Raw genomic sequence first — 19141 nt, 5'->3', positions numbered from 1 at the left:
TTTTTGGGTGTTTTTACTGTAGTTGATTTCTAGTTTCATTCCACTGTGATCTGAGAAGATGCTTGATATAATTTCAATCTTCTTGAACTTGTTTTGTGTCCTAACATGTGGTCTATCTTTGTGAATGATCCCTGTGCACTTGAGAAGAATGTATATTCTGCTGTGTTGGGGTAATATGTTCTCTCAATGTCAATTAAATCCATCTGATCCAGTGTGTCCTTTAGAGTCTCTGTTTCCTTGTTAAGTTTTTGTCTGGAAGATCTATCCAGTGAAGTCAGAGGGGTGTTAAAGTTGCCTACTATGACTGTTGTCAATCTCTCTGTTAAAGTCTTCTCTAAGTTTTTTATATATTTAGGTGCTCCCATGTTGAGTGCATATATGTTTACCATGGTTATATCCTCTTGTTGGATCGATCCCTATAGTACAGTGATAGCAAACCTTTTGAGCTCAGCGTGTCAGCATTTTGAAAAACCCTAACTTAACTCTGGTGCCGTGTCACATATAGAAATTTTTTGATGTTTGAAACCATAGTAAAACAAAGATTTATATTTTTGATATTTATTTTATATATTTAAATACCATTTAACAAAGAAAAATCAACCAAAAAAATGAGTTCTCGTGTCACCTCTGACACGCGTGTCATAGGTTTGCCATCACTGCTATAGTATTATGTGGTGACTTTTGTTGTCTCCTGTGATGGTCTTCATTTTAAAATCTAGTTTGTCGGAAATGAGTATTGTTACTCCAGCATTTTTTTCTTTCCCATTTGCATGGAAAATGATCCCTTCACTCTCATGCTCTGTGTGTCTTTTGTTTTGAGGTGGCTCTCTTGTAGATAGCATATAGTTGAGTCATGTTTTTGTACCCATTCAGCTACCCTCAGCCTTTTGATAGAAGCATTTAATTTATTTACATTTAGGGTTATCATTGATAGGTATTTATTTATTGCCATTTTAATTCTGTATGGTTATGTTTCTCTCTGTTTTTCTTCTCATTATAGCAATCCCTTTAGCATTTCTTATAATGCTGACTTGGTGGTGATGTGCTCCATTCGCCTTTTTTTTTTGTCTGAGAAAGTCTTTATTTGACCATCTATATTGAATGATAGCCTTGCTGGATATAGTTATCTTGGTCTCAGATCCTTGCTTTCCATTGCTTTGAGTACTTCATGCCATCCCCTTCTGGCCTGTAGAGTTTCTGAAGAGAAATCAGGTGTCAGCCTTATGGGAACTCCTTTGTAGGTAACAGTTTTCTTTTCTCTTACTGCATTTAAGATTCTGTCTTTGTCTTTAATTTTTGGCATTTTAATTATGATGTTTCTGGGTGTGGGCCTGTTTTGGTTCTTCTTGTTTGGGGTACTCTGTGCCTCCTGAACTTGTGTGACATTTTACTTTGCTAGGTTAGGGAAGCTTTCTACCATAATTTCTTCAAACACCTTCTCTATGCCTTTCTCCGTTTCTGCCTCTACTGGCACACCTACTATACTAATATTGTTACATTTCATGTTGTCCCACAGCTTCCTTAAGCTCTTCTCCTGTTTTTTTAATTGTTTTTTTCTTTTTTGGTTCTCTGATTGAGTGATATTTTCAACTCTGTCTTCTAAATCACTGATTTGATCCTCAGCTTCCCCTAATCTGCTGTGTATTCCTTCCAATGTGTTCTTTATTTGTGGTATGCCATTCTTAATTTTAGACTGTTCTTTTTTCATAGTTACTAATATCTTTTTTGCTGTGGAGCATCTTTTTCATCATTACTCTGAACTTCGTTTCAGATAAATTTCTTATCTCTGCTTCATTTACTCCTTCTGAAGAATTCTCTAGTTTTTTCATTTGGGCGTTGTTTCTTTGTTTCCTCATTATGGCTGTCTGTTTGGGTTTGTGACTATGTATTAGCTAGATCCTTTACATCCCTCAATCTCTAGTGCAGGACAATGTTAAACGCTGTTTCTGACTAATTAGATAAGGAAAAGACTCAAAATTCTGGAGGCCAACTAATAGGATTCCAACTTGAATTGCCCCTCAGGCAATCGTCCTCAGGTGTGGCAAGAGTTTTTTCAACAACATGGGGCAGTTGCTTCTGTCTGGAGGCTAATTGTTATTTTTAATGTCTTAAGTGGCCTCAGAGCAAGGTGTTTTCCAATAGGGTGTGTCAACTCTCTTCCCCTCAGGCAAGGCAAATGTCTATGTGGGAAAGATGACCTCTGCTGTATGAGGGAATGAAACTTGGGGTGTCTGCCTTCTGAGCTCTATCCCCTGAGTCCCCAGTCCTGGCTTCTGCTCTCACAGCTGCAGTCCTTTTCACCCTCCCTCTACCAGAGCACAAGGTGGGTGGCTCCAGATGGAATTTTGTGCATTGGACCTTTAAGAGGGCGCCTGAATTTTCAGCAGTCACTCCCTGGCAGATAGCAACCTGCTGCTTTTCACAGCCAGATGTTATGTGGGTATTCTTCCCAGTTTTGGTGCTCTCTGTGGGAGGAGTAGGGGGGGGGCGCCAAGGGGGGCGGGGGGTGGAGCTTGGGAATTAAATCCCAGAGTTCTCAGTGGCAACCCTGCACAGCTGAGATATCTCTCTGGGTCTTTGGTTGCTGTCTGTGGACACCCGGGCAGCCCTTTCACACCTCCGCCCCTTCTACCAGTCTCTATGCAGTCTCCACTTTCAGTCCTCAGGTATCAGGGTTCTCTCCTGCAAGTTTTCTGTTGATTATTCAGGAAGATTTTCTGTATTTTAGTTGTAATTCCAGTTTGTTCCTGTTAGCATGTCTGTGCAGCATCCACTTACTCTGCCGCCATTTTTAATCCTCTAAAATAGACATTTTAAAACAAACTAAAATCAAGATAGCTTTCCACGAACAAATCCTTACTGAAGGAAATTCTAAAGGATGTACTTCAGGCAAAAATGATCATATAGAAAGCATGGGATGCAAGATGAAATGATCAGCAAAGATACTGAGACACATCTGGGTAAATCTAACAAACCAATGACTAGATAAAGCAACAATAATAATGCCTGATGTGCGGGGATTTTAAAAAGAGAGAGAACAAAGTGCCAACAACAATAGCAAGTTGAGTGTTAAAGAATCCGAAGGTCTTAGTGTAGTTCACAAGAGGGTGAAGGTTGCACTAGAACTGCCATCTGGCTTAAAATGCTGAAATATTTCAGTACTGATTAGGAAAGATAAATTCTCCACTTTTTGAGATCACAGGTGACCTGACAACATAATCCAGTATTGCCACAGAGACAAGTAATGGGGCCTGCGCATGTGTAGGCATGGATGTTGTGGCTGAGGAATCATGTCTCCACATCACCCAGGGATAGGCAGCAAAGTCTGAGCCTATTTGGTAGCAGGAGCAATGTTGGTGGCAGGGGCTGAGGCACAGGCTTTCCAATCCAGGCTATGAAATGCACACCCAGCCAATGCTGGTTGCCTCAGACATGATGTCTATCAATTTAGTGAGAAACTTAGAAGAACCTGATGCGATTCTCCATTTCAAATTATGACTCAGACAGAAACTGATAGAATTATGATGGAATGATTTTTTTTTTTATCAAGACACCCTCTCCCCTCCCCCCACCATGATGGAATGATTTAAACAGCTCATGTTATAGCTTATATTAGTTGAATGCACTTTTTTTATATGTATAGCTTATTTATATAATAAATTGGGATATACTAGTAATTATAATGCTTCATTTATAGTCATGTACCACATATCAATGGTTTGGTCAATGACAGACCACATATACAATGGTGGTATTCCATATAGCCTAGGTGTGTAGTGTTCTGTACCATCTAGGTTTGTGTACGTGAACTCTGATGTTTTTACTATGACAAAATTGTTAAAAGATGGTTTTCTCAGAGTATATTGCCATAGTTCAGCAGTGCATGACCGAATAGATTGATATATTGATTTAAAATGCCATTCTAATAGTTGAATATATTTAGTATCACTGCTGGGTAGAGACATTGATTTACTTGAGGCTCTAAGTATGGGCATTAAAATATATAATATTTATATGTATATATGTGTGGGCATGTGTGTGTAAGAAGAATTTACAAACTAATAGAAAAATAAATAGAATGAGAAAGCTAAAAAAGCAAAGAAATGACCAGACCCAGAAGAGACGAATTTGTTGAGACCAAAGGTTTAGTAAACAGTTCAAGCTACTCATCAGGAGGAGAGCTTGAGTACAGGAGCAAGAGATGGCAGTCCCAAGAATGCAGAGGGAGATAAGAAATAGGTCAGGCTCTGTAGAGGCCCATTCACATGTGAAAAGTTGAGGCGAAGGTGCATAGGGCCCACACAACAAGCTGGGACTGGTTAATTCTTCCCACCTGGGACCATCTATCGGGTGATGAATAATGCCACCACAACAAATATTTTGCCCAATATTCAAAGTGAGACCTTGGCCTCGAGCATCTCCAAGTGCTTTACCAGGGAGATAGTGACTTGGCCAATAGAGTCAATAGATTCAGCTCTGCCCAGGTCTGTTATTGGCTTGGGATGCTCAGGGCTACAAAGCCACTCCCTGCTCTACACCAGGGTATTCCAGGAGGAAAAACCTCATGTGTCTAAGGTCTGGAGTCAGAATGTACCAACAGGGCCCAAGAGGACAAGATGTGCCTTAGCTCCTGCTCCCAGCTCCCAAATCATACTATCTTGAGGGTGGATAAGGTGGTCCCACCCTGTCATGAGGAACCCTAGCCATGCCTTGGTCAGTCTTGTACCTCCTTCTGGTTGATTTAGAAAATGGGATTTACCCAAAGAACAGGAATCTGTTCAAGCATACAGGAATCTAGCCTAAACTTTTGAGACTGAAAGCCATTTCGGGACAGGAGTGAATTCATCAAATGGTGGCACCTTTCTTTGAGGGGTCCTGGGACATGGTTAATAATTACAACTGTAGACAGTTACTGAGCATTCTGTGTCCCATATCATGCAAATCAGCTACATACTATATATGCTCATGTCATCTTGATTGATAAACCTATGAGGAAATTGAAGCTCAGAGAGGTGAAGATACTTGACCAGAGTTGAGATTCTAACCCAGGTATATTACCACCAGGAACAGAGCTACACCAATACTCACCTCAGGTCTACCCAAGCCCATGTCCACCAGCGTTCTCTAAGCCAAATTCTGGACCTCACCCTTTAACCAGTCAGGACTATCCCTTTGGGATACTATACAAAAAGCAAGAGGCAAAATGCACAAAGTCTCCTTGTAGCTCACTGTGCTGAGCCCAGCCAGGAAACCAAGACCCCAGGAATCCCTGTCGCCTGCTGTCTGGGCTGAAGCTTCTTGTTATCCTGGAAACAATGACCTCAGTGACTAATAGTGGCCTCATTTAGGAATTTGGCACTAGCTGCTTTTTACCCTCATTGGTGAGGTCCTACGTGCAGTTCTTCGCCCTCTCAGACCTAGGCAAGCCAGGACAGCTGGTCACCTTAGCAAGAAGGCAAGTTGGATACACACACAGCACCATCCAGAATTCAGTCAAAATTAGTGTAGCACAGAGTTTAAGTGCCGTGAACTATGGTCTGAGAGCCGGGATCTCAGCCCAGGGCTGTAGCTGACTCGTGACCTTCAAAAAAGCACTTCCCTCCAGGAGCTTCAGTTCCCCCATCTGACACATGAGGACATTCCAGTTCTGTGGAGGGTGAGGTGACATCATCCAATTAGTGTCACCAAGGCAGTGCAAAATGCACCACCTCTTGGAGAAGCAATTTGGCAAAATCTGGGAAGTCATAGAATTGCTCACATCCTTTCACACACTTTCTTGTCTCTTGGGACTTACAATTCCAAGGTAATAGCTCAAGGGAAATAGAAAAGTTCTCTGCAGAAACATGTGCATTGAAGAAATACCTATCATGGCAAAGAGGTGGAAGCAACCTCAACACTAAAACAAGAAGCAGTGAACTAGGGATGCTACATCCACTAGGAGGGATCAAGTACTGCATCATTAGAAAAGTCCACAGGCTCTTGGGCAATTTAAACCAGCTTGGGAAAGGCAAAGCGACACGGTCAAAATGAAAAGGTGTTCCTGCAGAGAAAGACTAATGGAAAAGGGAAAGATGGTAATAATAGTTGTACTGCTTGGTAAGTTCAGATGTAAATATTTCTGCATTTTGTCAGGTGATGTACATCACTATGATATTATTTTTCACACACATATAAAAAGGAATTAATAAATGAGAAAACTTTAGCTGTAGTCTCCACAGCCACTCTGGGATTAAATCAGTCAGCCATGTGCTGATTGGTACCCATGCAGACCAAGGGCCTGTGAGCCTTGCTGGATGTCCCTGTGCTGCCCAGAAACGGCCTGCATTGCAGCAATTGCCAGGCAACACAGGGATGAAGCCAGGAATCCTGACATTTAGACCAGTGTACCTCCCACAACCAGCCTTCATCCCTCAAGCTCTCTATTGTGGTGACAGTATCCACACCTGGTACACGGTCAGAGATTTTGGCTGCAGTCAAAGAAACAAATTCTGGCTGATTTGGCCAGAAAAGGAATGTATAAGAATATTATCAAGTAGCTCATAGACTTTAGAAACAATTAGACACAAGCATTAAAGGAAAAGAAGACATTGACCAAATAATGCTGAGAAGCCAAGAACACAGCCAAATCCCATAGAGGAAAAATATGGAGAAGCTAGGCTATTGTAAAGGTTTGGCTTGAGTGGCTTCTCGCGATGCTCCCACTCTGGAAAACCTATTACCCACAACCCCAAAAGGACCCAGACCCAGGATTCTGCCTTCCCTGCTGGGTTCCCAGATAGGCCACCGAGTCTATGCCTAAGGACCCCACTGCCCCAGGAATACATGACTCAGTGAGGGCACCAAATGCTCACCTTTCAAATTTATTCTTTTCAGGAGAACATGTGGACATATCCTGCTTTCAAGTGGCCCACATTAAAGAGTATGGGATATTCATGGAGAAGCCAGCCCGTGTGGAGCCACATTACATAGTCCTGGAGAACCCTAGCTTCTCCCCCATAGGCATTCTACTGAGAATGATCCAGACAGCCCTGTGCATTCGTGTCATCGCCAATGTGTTGCTCTACTATCGCCTCCAATCCAAGGAAATCAACTTCCACCTCTACCTAATCCCCAGCGACTGCACCATTCAAAAGGTTGCCCCAATAGTTGAAAAGGGCAGGCCAGGATGGGCTGACAGAGACATGACATGCATCCAGAGAGCCCCCTAGATGGGTTAACTGGGCTTAAGTATGGGGCATGGACTGGTCTCCTGTTCCCTAAGGCCTCCCCCAACTGGGCTCACTGCTTCACTACTCATTGCTAGACACCCTTTGCAGCTTCTTTCCAGGAGTCAGAAGGATGAGAGGGGCTCCCTGCCCAGAGCTGCACCCACTCCTCCATTCTTACTTCTTCTCTAGCAATGCCCCAATTCACACCCTGAACACAGCACTGGCCAAGTATGGGGATCTCTGTGTAGCAGTCATTGGGGTGGGAGAGTTCATGAGTGGTATAACCCCTTCACTCACATAAATATGTGGAAACACCACCTCACCTTGTTCAGACCAGATTCCATGGGATGTAGTATCTGGATTAGACCACAGAAACCCTTTCTTAATCAGTGTCTGTATGCCCCTTTAGGCCATAGATGATGAAGAAAAGAAGTTCCAATTTTTTCAAATACGCAAGCCGCCTCCGCTGACACCACTCTACATGGGCTCCCGATATACTGTGTCTGGTTCAGACAAGCTGGAAATAATCCCTGAGGTGAGCAGTCTAGATATCCCCTCCTCCCTGAGAGGTCATGCTTGGGAATAGCTGTGAGGCAAGTTTCAGAGCTTCCCCAGGGGCAGGCCCAGTTAGGGTTGTGCAGATAGCAAGTGGAATTTTGGGTAAGCAGGAATGCTTCAAAGATTGGGAGAAAGGAGGATAGTAAGAGGCAGGTTCATATTCAGGATAGGGATAACAATGGGTTTGACTTAGGGGAACTGGAAGTGTTGGGCTATAGGGTGTTGATGCTCTTCAAGCAAAACCAACAAGAACACACCTGTAGCTGAACACAGTGGGGTTATTACTCATTGCAGTGAGAGAACACACACCAATGGGAACCGTGGGGCCCCTCATATCAAGAGACACAGAAAGAACCTATTTCAGGATTTGGGCCTTAGTTGGGTAATTTTGGGGAAGATCTAAGGAAATGGAGATTTGGTATTCTGAGAAGGTAGGGCAATTCTGTGATTGGGAACCTCTACACATTTTCTCTCTAAGAAAGGCAGGCACCACAATTGTGAAGGTATAATTGCTGAAATAGCTCATTTTGAAGTGGAATGGGGGGAAGTTTGGCAATTGTGAGATTGTATGTGTTCAACAGGAGGATAACACAGCAGAGATGGCGGCATCAGTTCAGTTTGTAATAACAATGAGGTTTAGTCGTGAGCATCACATTAGGTCTGGGCATCAGGAGCTGTCTTCTATCCTTTCTCAGTCTCCCCTTTCACCAAAGGGAATGACGTCAGGCCACTGGACATTCATCCATGATATCCAAATGTTCACCATTGCCAAGATTTGTTGCTTATGGTCAGATTTTCAACTGAATGGTGTTTGCAGTTCAACCAGAGTCGATCTTTCTTTTTTTTCCCTTCTGTCTGAGATGAGTCCTTGGACCACTTGAAGTGACAATGACAGATGAAATACATTTCCAGGAGTAATGAGGAAATGTTATGTATCTTTTGAGTTGAGAAACATGAATCCAACAATGAATACCTTAGATTTTCCTGCTGTCATATCTTAACAAGTAATGAGAGACATGATTAAGTCATTCATCACACATTTACCCAGTGCCAACCATGTGCTGTCTTCATTTGTGATAGTCCAGTGAACAAGGCATAAAGGCCCTGCCCTTGGGAAGATGACATTCTGGTGGATGAGACCTACATAATTAAAGAAATGGACCTAGAACCTGAAGTGCTATGAGGAAAACACAACTATGTCACTTAAGAGAGTGACTTGGGCTGCTTTATACTGGGTGGTCAGGGAAAGAGCCACTGAGTAGTGACATATAAGCTGAGACCTGAGTAACAAGAAGGGTCCTGGGAGGTGAATATCTGTAACAGAGCACTTCAGGTGCAGAGGAGAGAGCAGCAGGCACCCTTAATCCCTCCACATGACAAATTTGAGGTCAGTGTGGCAGAGCTTAATGAGTGTAGCAAAGAGAGAAGAAAGATGGAGTCACACAAGAGACAGAGGATTCCTAGGGCCCATCAACTCTGCTGCCCTGATATGGAGTTTGGATTTTGTTCTAAGTGCAATGATAAGATCTCAGAGGTTGTTGCTTGGTAATACAACACCTGAGTTAGTTTCACATAGATGCCTCTGGCTGCTGGGTAAGAATGTGTGATAAGAAGACAAGAGTGGTAGAGAACCAAGATGGCGGCATAGGTTAACGCCGGAGTTTGCTGCTTTGAACAACTACTTCAAAAGTGAAACTAAAAGACGGAACAGACGTCACCCAGAACCACAGGAACGCTGGCTGAGTGGAAGTCCTACAACTAGGAGGAAAGAGAAACTCATACGGACACTCAGAGGAGGCGCAGTGCTGAAGTCAAATTCTGAGGTGCGGAGTGCGCGGAGCGGGCTGGCGGCGGAGGGCGCAGTTGGCGTTTTCAATCGGGAGGGAGTCGCAGACTCTGAGCTCCAGATACAGGCGAGTCTTTAGGGACCCAGACTCAAACGGGAGAAGCGGGACTGTCTGGCTTCGGTCAGAGCGAGTGCAGCTTTCTCTCTGAGGTTTGCAGCGGGTGCTGGGACTCAGAGAGACAGAGCCCCTGGGGACAGGACTGAGAGCCGCCATAACTGCTCGCTCAGCCCGCCCTGTTGATCCTGTGCAACCCGCCCCGACCAAGCCCTGCACAGAGCCATTTGCCAGATAGCCTCAGGCAAAGGCTAGATTAGCACCTCCCTAGAGGACAGAGGTTCTCTCACTGCTGACACAGGTGATTCTCATAGCCACTTGGCCTGGAGGTCAAACCCTCCCTGGTATTAGCTACAACAATCAAGGTTTAACTATAAGACTGCAAACAAAGACCACTAGGGGGGTGCACCAAGGAAGCATAACAAAATTCGGAGACAAAGAAACAGGACAAAATTGTCAATGGAAGATATAGAGTTCAGAACCACACTTTTAAGGTCTCTCAAGAACTGTTTAGAAGCCGCCGATAAACTTAATGAGATCTACAAGAAAACTAATGAGACCCTCGATGTTATATTGGGGAACCAACTAGAAATTAAGCACACACGGACTGAAATAACGAATATTATACAGACTCCCGACAGCAGACCAGAGGAGCGCAAGAATCAATTCAATGATTTGAAATGCGAGGAAGCAAAAAACACCCAACCAGAAAAGCAAAATGAAAAAAGAATAAAAAATGCGAGGATAGTGTAAGGAGCCTCTGGGACAGCTTCAAGCGTACCAACATCAGAATTATAGGGGTGCCAGAAGATGAGAGAGAGCAAGATATTGAAAACCTATTTGAAGAAATAATGACAGAAAACTTCCCCCACCTGGTGAAAGAAATGGACTTACAGGTCCAAGAAGCTCGGAGAACCCCAAACAAAAGGAATCCAAAGAGGACCACACCAAGACACATCATAATTAAAATGCCAAGAGCAAAAGATAAAGAGAGAATCTTAAAAACAGCAAGAGAAAGAAACTCAGTTACCTACAAGGGAATACCCATACGACTGTCAGCTGATTTCTCAACAGAAACTTTGCAGGCCAGAAGGGAGTGGCAAGAAATATTCAAAGTGATGAATACCAAGAACCTACAAACAAGATTACTTTATCCAGCAAAGCTATCATTCAGAATTGAAGGTCAGATAAAGAGCTTCACAGATAAGGAAAAGCTAAAGGAGTTCATCACCACCAAACCAGGATTATATGAAATGCTGAAAGGTATCTTTTAAGAAGAGGAAGAGGAAGAAAAAGGTAAAGATACAAATTATGAACAACAAATATGCATCTATCAACAAGTGAATCTAAGAATCAAGTGAATAAATAATCTGATGAACAGAATGAACTGGTGATTATAATAGAATCAGGGACATAGAAAGGGAATGGACTGACTATTCTTGGGGGGGAAAGGGTTGTGGGAGATGCGGGAAGAGACTGGACAAAAATCGTGCACCTATGGATGAGGACAGTGGGTGGGGAGTGAGGGCGGAGGGTGGGGGGGGGAACTGGGAGGAGGGGAGTTATGGGGGGGGGGAAGAGGAACAAATGTAATAATCTGAACAATAAAGATTTAATTAAAAAAATAAAAAATTAAAAAAAAAATTAAAAAAAAAAAGAAGACAAGAGTGAAAACAAAAGACAAATCAAAAGGCCATTGCTATGGTACCTGCAGGAGCTGCAGAGGCCTTGATTAGGGAAAAAGCAGCTGAGATGAAGATAAGTTGATGGATGCAGTGGTTCTCAACCTGTAGTTCGCGAACAATGAAAATACATCCTGCATATCAGATATTTACATTACGATTCATAACAGTAGCAAAATTACAGTTATGAAGTAGCAAAGAAAATAATTTTATGGTTGGGGGTCACCACAACATGAAGAACGGTATTAAAGGGTCGCAGCATTAGGAAGGTTGAGAACCACTTAAGGGTATATGTTGCAAGTACAGTCAATAGAACTTGACTTATCAGAGAGAAAGCTAAAAGAAGAAGGAAGAGGAGGAGGTGGAGGAGGAGGAGGAGGAGGAGGAGGAGGAGGAGGAGGAGGAGGTAGTGCCACTTACTGCATGTGGGGAAACTAGGGAGGGAACATTTTTGGAAGACAGTTGGGAATCAAAAGTCATCTCAAATGTGATTTAGAAAAGGGGATGGATATAAATTTTCTGTTGATTAAAAGTGGGTCAAGCTGGGAGATGGGAGTGGTCTGGAAAAGGTCAATGGGGGGAAAGGAGATATATGTAATACTTTAAACAATAAAGAATTTACATTAAAAAAACACATAATAACCCTAGCCAGTTTGGCTCAGTGGATAGAGCGTTGGTCTGTGGACTGAAGGGTCCCAGGTTCGATCCGGGTCAAGGGCAGATGCCTGGGTTGCAGGTTCGATCCAAAGTGCAGGAAGTAGCCAATCAATGGTTCACTCTCATCATTGATGTTTCTCTCTCTTTCTCTCCCTTCCTCTCTGAAATCAATAAAAAAATATATATATTTTAAAAAATACATAATACTTGATAATGATAATAAACTACTATGTTACTATCTATTTTTTTAAAAAGTATGTCAAGCTTAGGATCCATTAAGAAGACAGGCTTTGGGCTGGAGAAAGGAGAATCTGGGTTCAAGATGGGGGAGATGGAGGAAGAAGGATCTGGTTCAAGATAAAGGGAGAAGGATCTGGTTTAGGATGTGTGAGCACTACATTATGGGTGAGTCCTGACTCATCCATGGGGTACCCAGCCATGTCCTCTTCCTTCTGAGTCAGGATTTGTGGAAAATGAGGAAGAGAGCAGTGCCTGAGGTGGCATTAATTTCAGTAGAGATCATCCAAGGGTCCCCATGGGGCTGAGCAGGGCCAAGAAGGTGTCGGGTGGGGAGACACCCCACTTGCAGGATGAATGGTGGCTTCTCACATCACCACTGTTTCTACAGGAACTGGAGCTCTGCTATCGAAGCCCTGGGAAACCCCAGCTCTTCTCTGAGTTCTACGTTGATCATCTGGGGCCAGGGATCTGGCTGCAGATTAAAAGCAAAAATGATGAGACTGTGGTATGGGAGGCCTTGGTGAAATCAGGTAAAGTCAAGACAAGTCCAGGGAGCTCTGTGGTGGGAAACAGAAAATCAATAAAAGAGTCTGCCTCTGTGTGTGTGTGTGTGTGTGTGTGTGTGTGTGTGTGTGTGTGTGTGGTGTCACAATTTGCTGATGAGAATAGCCCACAGAAGTTATGCGATTTTTTTCTAGTTACATAATAGTTGGTGTGACTAGAATTTGAATTAAAGTTGGTCTGACTCTGAGCCCCATTCTCTCTCCCATCCACCATGGTATCTCTACACTGCCCTTGATTTAACAGATTTTGACACCCACAAGGCATTTTGCAAAATTTCTCACAGTTGATTGGATATGAGATGAAAAAATAAGAACTAGACAGTTATATGGTTGTATGAATTAAGCCAATTATTATAATAGCACATACACTAACCTGGATCATTCAGATATTTTCAAAGTAGACAAGAGGGAATCAAATAATGAACTTTCAGGAATGAATGTAACTTTACAGTGTCTTAAACCAGCACCAACACGCCCAAGAAGCAAAATCCCTCAAAAGTCCTCCTAGTGCCCGCTGGTGTTGCTCAGTGGGTAAGAGTTGATCCATGAATCAGGAGGTTGTGGTTTGATTCCCAGTCAGGACACATGCCCAGGTTGTGGGCACGATCCCCAGTAGGGGACATGCAGGAGGCAGCCTATCAATGATTCTCTCTCATCATTGATGTTTCTAACTCTCTCACACTCTCCCTTACTCTCTCTGCAATCAATAATAAAAACATGTTTTAAAAATGAAAGTCCTTCTAGGAAAAAGCAGATCATGTTCAATGTTAAAGCACAGTGAATCTGGCCCCCGCCAGTGTAGGTCAGTAGTTAGTGTCAGCCCATGGACCAAAGGATCGCAGTTTAATTCCCTGTCAAGGGTAGATACCTGGGTTGCAGGTTTGATTCCCGGCCCCAGTCAGGGTGCATGTGGGAAGCAACCAATCAATGTATTTCTCTCACATTAATGATTCTCTCTCACTCTCATTCTCTCTCTACGTCTTTCTTTCCTCCCTCCCTTCTGCTCTCTCTGGAAATTAATGGAAAAAATATCCTCAGGTGAGGATTAACAACAACAAAAATATATATAGTGAATCTGCCTCCTGAGGTGCCACAACAGGCTTGCAAGGGAGGAGAAAGAGAATGGTCTTTACTCGTCTGGGCTTAGGCACAATCACAGGTGTAGACTAACCAGTCCCTGCATCAGACCTCCTTTAAATCTCACTCTGGCACTTACTTGCTGGGTGATCTTGGGAAAATGACTTCACCCTTTTGAGTGTCAGATTCCTCATTTATAAAAAGAGGGTCATATTGCCTAACTTGTAGGACTGTTGAAAGATTAAATAAAGTATGTACATCAAGCATGTCAAACTCAAGGCTAACATGGGTCAAAAAAACAAGGTTTAAGTTTATGTGGGCCACAAATAAACAAAAGCTTCAATTTTCATAGAAACATAGGTTTATTTCATAGAGATATGCTGAATAGAAAGGACTAGAATAAATGAGTCGTTAACATAAAATAATAGAATATTTTAATAAAAATTAATATTTTTTTGAACATTAACTTACCAGACATTGAATAACTTCACAAATTAATAAGCATAATGGAAATAAACCTGTTTTTCCTATTCTCCGAAAGTGAAATATTTCCTGTTGTGCACACCAAACAAGTCAGTCTAATACTAATGATGTGGCAATCCGCTGCTGAAATATTTGCTGCTAGAATTAGTGGAGAGAAATGGTGCGCCTGCGCATAAGGCATGTAAGGGAAATGAATGCAACACGATTATGTAATCAGTCATTAGCGAAAGTTGTAGTTCGTCATTAATAATTATGTATAACAGGATATTGTAAAAGTTAAGTTACAAAATTTTTATTAAAACGTTTCTTACATACCATTATATTGGCTGGGCCACAAAAATATTCGTTGTGGGCTGCATGTGGCCTGCAGGCCATGAGTTTGACATCCTTGATGTACATGCATATCTCATGCAGTGGTCCTTAAAAATTAGGGCTAGGGAACCTTTTTTTCTGCAAGGGCCATTTGGATATGTATAACATCATTTGTGAGCCATACAAAATTATCAAGTTAAAAATTATCCTACTGCCCTAGCCAGTTTGGCTCAGTGAGCATCAGCCCATGGACTGAAGGGTCCTGGATTTGATTCCAGTCAGGGATACGGACCTCGGTTGCAGGCTCTATCCCTGGACATGTTCAGGACCCATGTTTCTCTCTGCCTCTCCCCCTCCCTTCCACTCTCTCTAAAAATCAATATAAAAATATCCTCAGGTGAAGATTCTTTCTCTCTCTCTCTCTCTCTCTCTCTCTCTCTCTCTCTCTCTCTCTCTCACACACACACACACACACACACACACACACACACACACACACAAATAGCCTGCTATGTTTGGTCAAACATTTAATTAGCTCACCCCTAATGCCTTGGCAGGGCCAGACCAAATGATTCCATGGACTTATACAGCCCATGGGCTAGACGTTCCCTACCCTTTTTATAAATAGTAGCAGTATTATAATTTATCCTTATGTTAAATGATCTTCTTAATTCTGCTTTTGGAGCTGACAAAAGAATTTATCTCCACCCCCATGGGAAAGCCCTTCAGGTACCTGAAGATGGATCATAGCCTCCCTTAAGTCTCCTTCTATGCAAGTTAAACATCTCTATTTTCTTCCATCATTCCTCTTACATTTTGGATTTTAACATCTTTGCCTCCTCAGTAGATGTGCCCATTTGAGGACGAGTCAGGATAGACTCTAAGACTGTCCAGTCAGCATGGAGGACATGGGACACCCTCCTCCCTCCATCCAAGTGAACATGCTGCTCCCAACATCACAACCAGAGCGCCCCTGTGTTTGACTTCCCTCCCACACTGTCAGGTCACACTGAACTTGGGTCGGCTCAAAACCTCAGGCCGTGTCCACAGGGGCTGCTGTGGACTCCCCCTTCCTCTCCACATGCAAGTAATTATTTAATCCCCTTTTTGTTGTTGTTTGTTTTTTTCCATTGAAATTTACCTATTACTCTGTGGTGCTAAGATTTTCTTGATGATAATTCTTGATTCTGACATCAGACTCCAGAACAAACAGTGTGGGGATCAAAGTGCAAAAAAGGTCAAGGAGGTAGATTTATGCTCAGAATAAGGAGATCTCATCGTTGAAAATATCTAGCAAAGGTCTCAGCTATTTCTCACCAGAGTTCCATTCAGGCCAAGACAGAATTAAACCCTGTGCAAAAGGGGGTAAAGGGAAAAATTGGGCCTCTGTTTCCCAATAAGCATGAAGAAATGATTCATCAACATTGTCTCTAAGGGCACTTGCAACCCTTAATCCTTGTTCTGTCAGAATTAGTCTATAGCTTGTTCTCAGAATAAATCTCAAAAGAGAAAAGTGGGTAGGAGTTTCAAGGCTTATTGTTTGTGTTAATAACTATCATTGATACTGATGCTTATTCATATCTCTTTTCCTCCAGGAGACCTCAGACCTGCAGCTACCCTGACAGGTCAGTAACAGCTGTTAGAGACCACAGGAGCCATGGCAGTTCTGGAATATCCTACTTGGTCCTGGAGGGAGGGAGGAGAGAAAGAAAGGGGACTCATTAAACCTCACAAGGGTTCAGTCCTTGGAGAGATGTGTGCCCCAGGGCAAGGTTCTCCCCCATCCCTTTTATTCCTGCCCATCATGGCTCTGGCACCTTCCACTGAACAATCTCAAATGTCTCCATCATGAACCTGACCCCCACCCTTAGCTCAGCAGAATGCTAGGCTGGAAGTTGACATGAGGGAAGGCAAAGGTACCTTTCTGGTGGTCTGGGCAACGTGTGGGGATCAGGGAGGAGCCAGGGATGCAGATAAAGAGAGTGAAGAGTTAGGCTGGGGAATTAGAGGGAGAGGATGTGATGGAAACCCTTTCTTATTCATTACTGGCCTCACCTTCACCCCCAGATGCCCCTACTTCGCTGCACTTTGTGGACCAGCATCGGGAGGACCTGGTGACTCGAATGACATCAGTGGACGCAGTCCTAGACAAGCTGCATGGACAGGTGCTGAGTGAGGAGCAGTATGAGAGGGTGCGGGCTGAGCACACCAATCCAGACAAGATGAGGATGCTGTTCAGCTTCAGCAAGTCCTGGGACAGGGCCTGCAAAGATCAACTCTACCGAGCCCTGAAGGAGACCCATCCTCACCTAATTATTGATCTCTGGGAGAAGTGACGCAGTGGAGGAGACTAGGGGAGCTACTGACCAGCTCGGCAGCTGAAGTCTGAACACCTGCTTATGAGTCCTGGCTCTGACTGTCCAGGCTTTGGGTCTAGGTTTCTTCAAGTCTAAACACATTGCCATTGCCCAGCCAGAGTGGCTCAGCTGGTTGAGTGTTGTCCTGTGCACCAAAGGGTTGCTGGTTCAATTTCTGAGCACATACCTGGGTTGCAGGTGCAGAAAGCAACTGACTGATGTTACTTATGTTTCTCTCTCTCTCTCTCTCTCTCTCTCACACACACACACACACACACACACACACACACACTTCCTCCTTCTCCCTCTCTCTGAGCATGTCCTCAGTGAGGATAAATAAATAAATAAACAAACACATTTCCATTTGAGTTGCCTTCTTGCCCTAAAGTTATGGAGCATTGATAATACCTTTGCTGGGCATTATATGTCCATGCTCAGTGATGCCACACGGTCTCCCAGACTGCCTCCCTATTATTACGGACCAGTAGATATTTGTATATCATGACACTATATTTTTTATATCATGATACTACATTTATGTATCATGCTACTACACTACAGTAAGGCAGAATACTGGGTAGACAGAGGGCCTAAGATTGAGAAATATGTGGGAGATGTTAGTTTTAGATTGCACAGTGTATTTACTTGTGAGACAATACAGAGGGCAGCACAGGAAGCCATAAGCTCTCACAGCGGTTCTCAACCTGAGTCGTGAACCCTGAAAATACATCCTGCATATCAGATATTTACATTATGATTCATAACAGTAGCAAAATTTTAGTTATGAAGTAGCAACGAAAATAATTTTATGGTTGGGGGTCACCACAATGTGAGGAACTGTATTAAAGGGTCGCGGCATTAGGAAGGTTGAGAACCACTGCAAGTAATGGGAAGACAAGGGTAGACTATTGGGTAGTGCTGCTATTGCAAAAGGGAGGCAGGAGCAGGAAAGGATGAGCCCAGATAGTGATGGGTTAATAAAAGGCAGAGAAGAGCCAGGAGGAAGGACTCTAGGTCCTGCAGGGCCAGCCCCTACTAATTAGAGCCTGAGTGTCAGCAGCCATCCCCTCTTCACCCCTAGAATTTCCCTGTAACCTTGCTCCCATGACACCTCACCCCCTTCAGAATAGACCTGGGAAGACATGGTCCGACCCGGGCAGGGATCCCTGTCTTTGCTCAAGGAAGGAAGGTGCTTGGTCCTCCCTGACTGGGCAGCTTCAGCCCTGGGGCGTGCAAAAATGAGCTCAGTGCTGGTCAATGCGCAGAGAAAAGAGCTTTATTGCTCGGGCTCCCACAAGACAATTTCCGCACCACACAGTGTCATTTGGATACAAACTTGGCAACACCGACAAAGCCTCTAGCCTCTAACTGGGCAGCATCGTGTGTATCCGTTAACAATTGCACCAGCACAATTAATAAAGTGACCCTTTCATATCCACTCCCTCAGTCAAAACCAATGACCACATTCCCACTACTTCCCCTGATAGCACCCTGTGTCAGTGCACCGTCAGGGCCTACCTCAGCAGCAGGCTCAGGGCAGTCACTGAACCAATGTTTGCTGAATAAGCAACGAATGAATTCTCAAGTGACAATGCTCTTTTACAAGTTGTGTAGGTTGTCCCCCACCTCCACTGTCCCCCACCCCATCATTACACACACACACACACACACACACACACACACACACATGCCAACCTTCCTTCCCTCTGCAGAGTTGAGTCCTTCTCAGTCCCTGGCCTCCCCTAACAGGAACACCACCTTTCACCTGAGCTACTTTAGCTCTTGGATTTCATCAGCCAGGCTCCTCCCAACACCGGTAAAAGGTTTCCCGCCACAGTCTGGAGAACCCCAGCCAGGACCCCCATCTGCGAAGCCCGCAAGCTAAGGGCCTGCAGGCCTGAGTCCCGGAGGTCTATAGCCTCTGGTCCCGCCCTCCAGAACTCAGTGAGGAGCGTCCCTTCCTGGCAGGACAGCTCCTCGGGCGATGGGCCTCTGCTCAGCTCCCAAGCGATGGTGGTGGCTGTAGTGAAACCTAAAGCAGGAAGCACACACAGTCCGGGTCAGCCCCAACCCCTGGGAACAGGGCGCACCACCCTGACAAAG

The 19141-nt window shown here is 43.9% G+C and overlaps 1 protein-coding gene across 1 annotated transcript in view; it reads left to right on the top strand.

The window, feature by feature from the left end:
* The window catches only part of LOC118671499 (NACHT, LRR and PYD domains-containing protein 1-like), a 77999-nt gene extending 60776 nt beyond the window's left edge, over positions 1-17223 (top strand). The window contains exons 9-13 of the mRNA XM_036339738.1: positions 6874-7133; positions 7618-7743; positions 12635-12776; positions 16277-16306; positions 16749-17223. Of these exons, the coding sequence (XP_036195631.1) occupies positions 6874-7133; positions 7618-7743; positions 12635-12776; positions 16277-16306; positions 16749-17017 (827 nt within the window). The 3' untranslated portion in view covers positions 17018-17223. The remainder of the gene's footprint in view (positions 1-6873; positions 7134-7617; positions 7744-12634; positions 12777-16276; positions 16307-16748) is intronic.
* Positions 17224-19141: the final 1918 nt, after the last annotated feature.

This window comes from Myotis myotis, unplaced genomic scaffold (assembly GCF_014108235.1).
Source record: "Myotis myotis isolate mMyoMyo1 unplaced genomic scaffold, mMyoMyo1.p scaffold_m19_p_17, whole genome shotgun sequence".
In the NCBI taxonomy this organism is placed as follows: domain Eukaryota; kingdom Metazoa; phylum Chordata; class Mammalia; order Chiroptera; family Vespertilionidae; genus Myotis; species Myotis myotis.
This window is presented reverse-complemented; position numbering and strand designations above follow the sequence as displayed.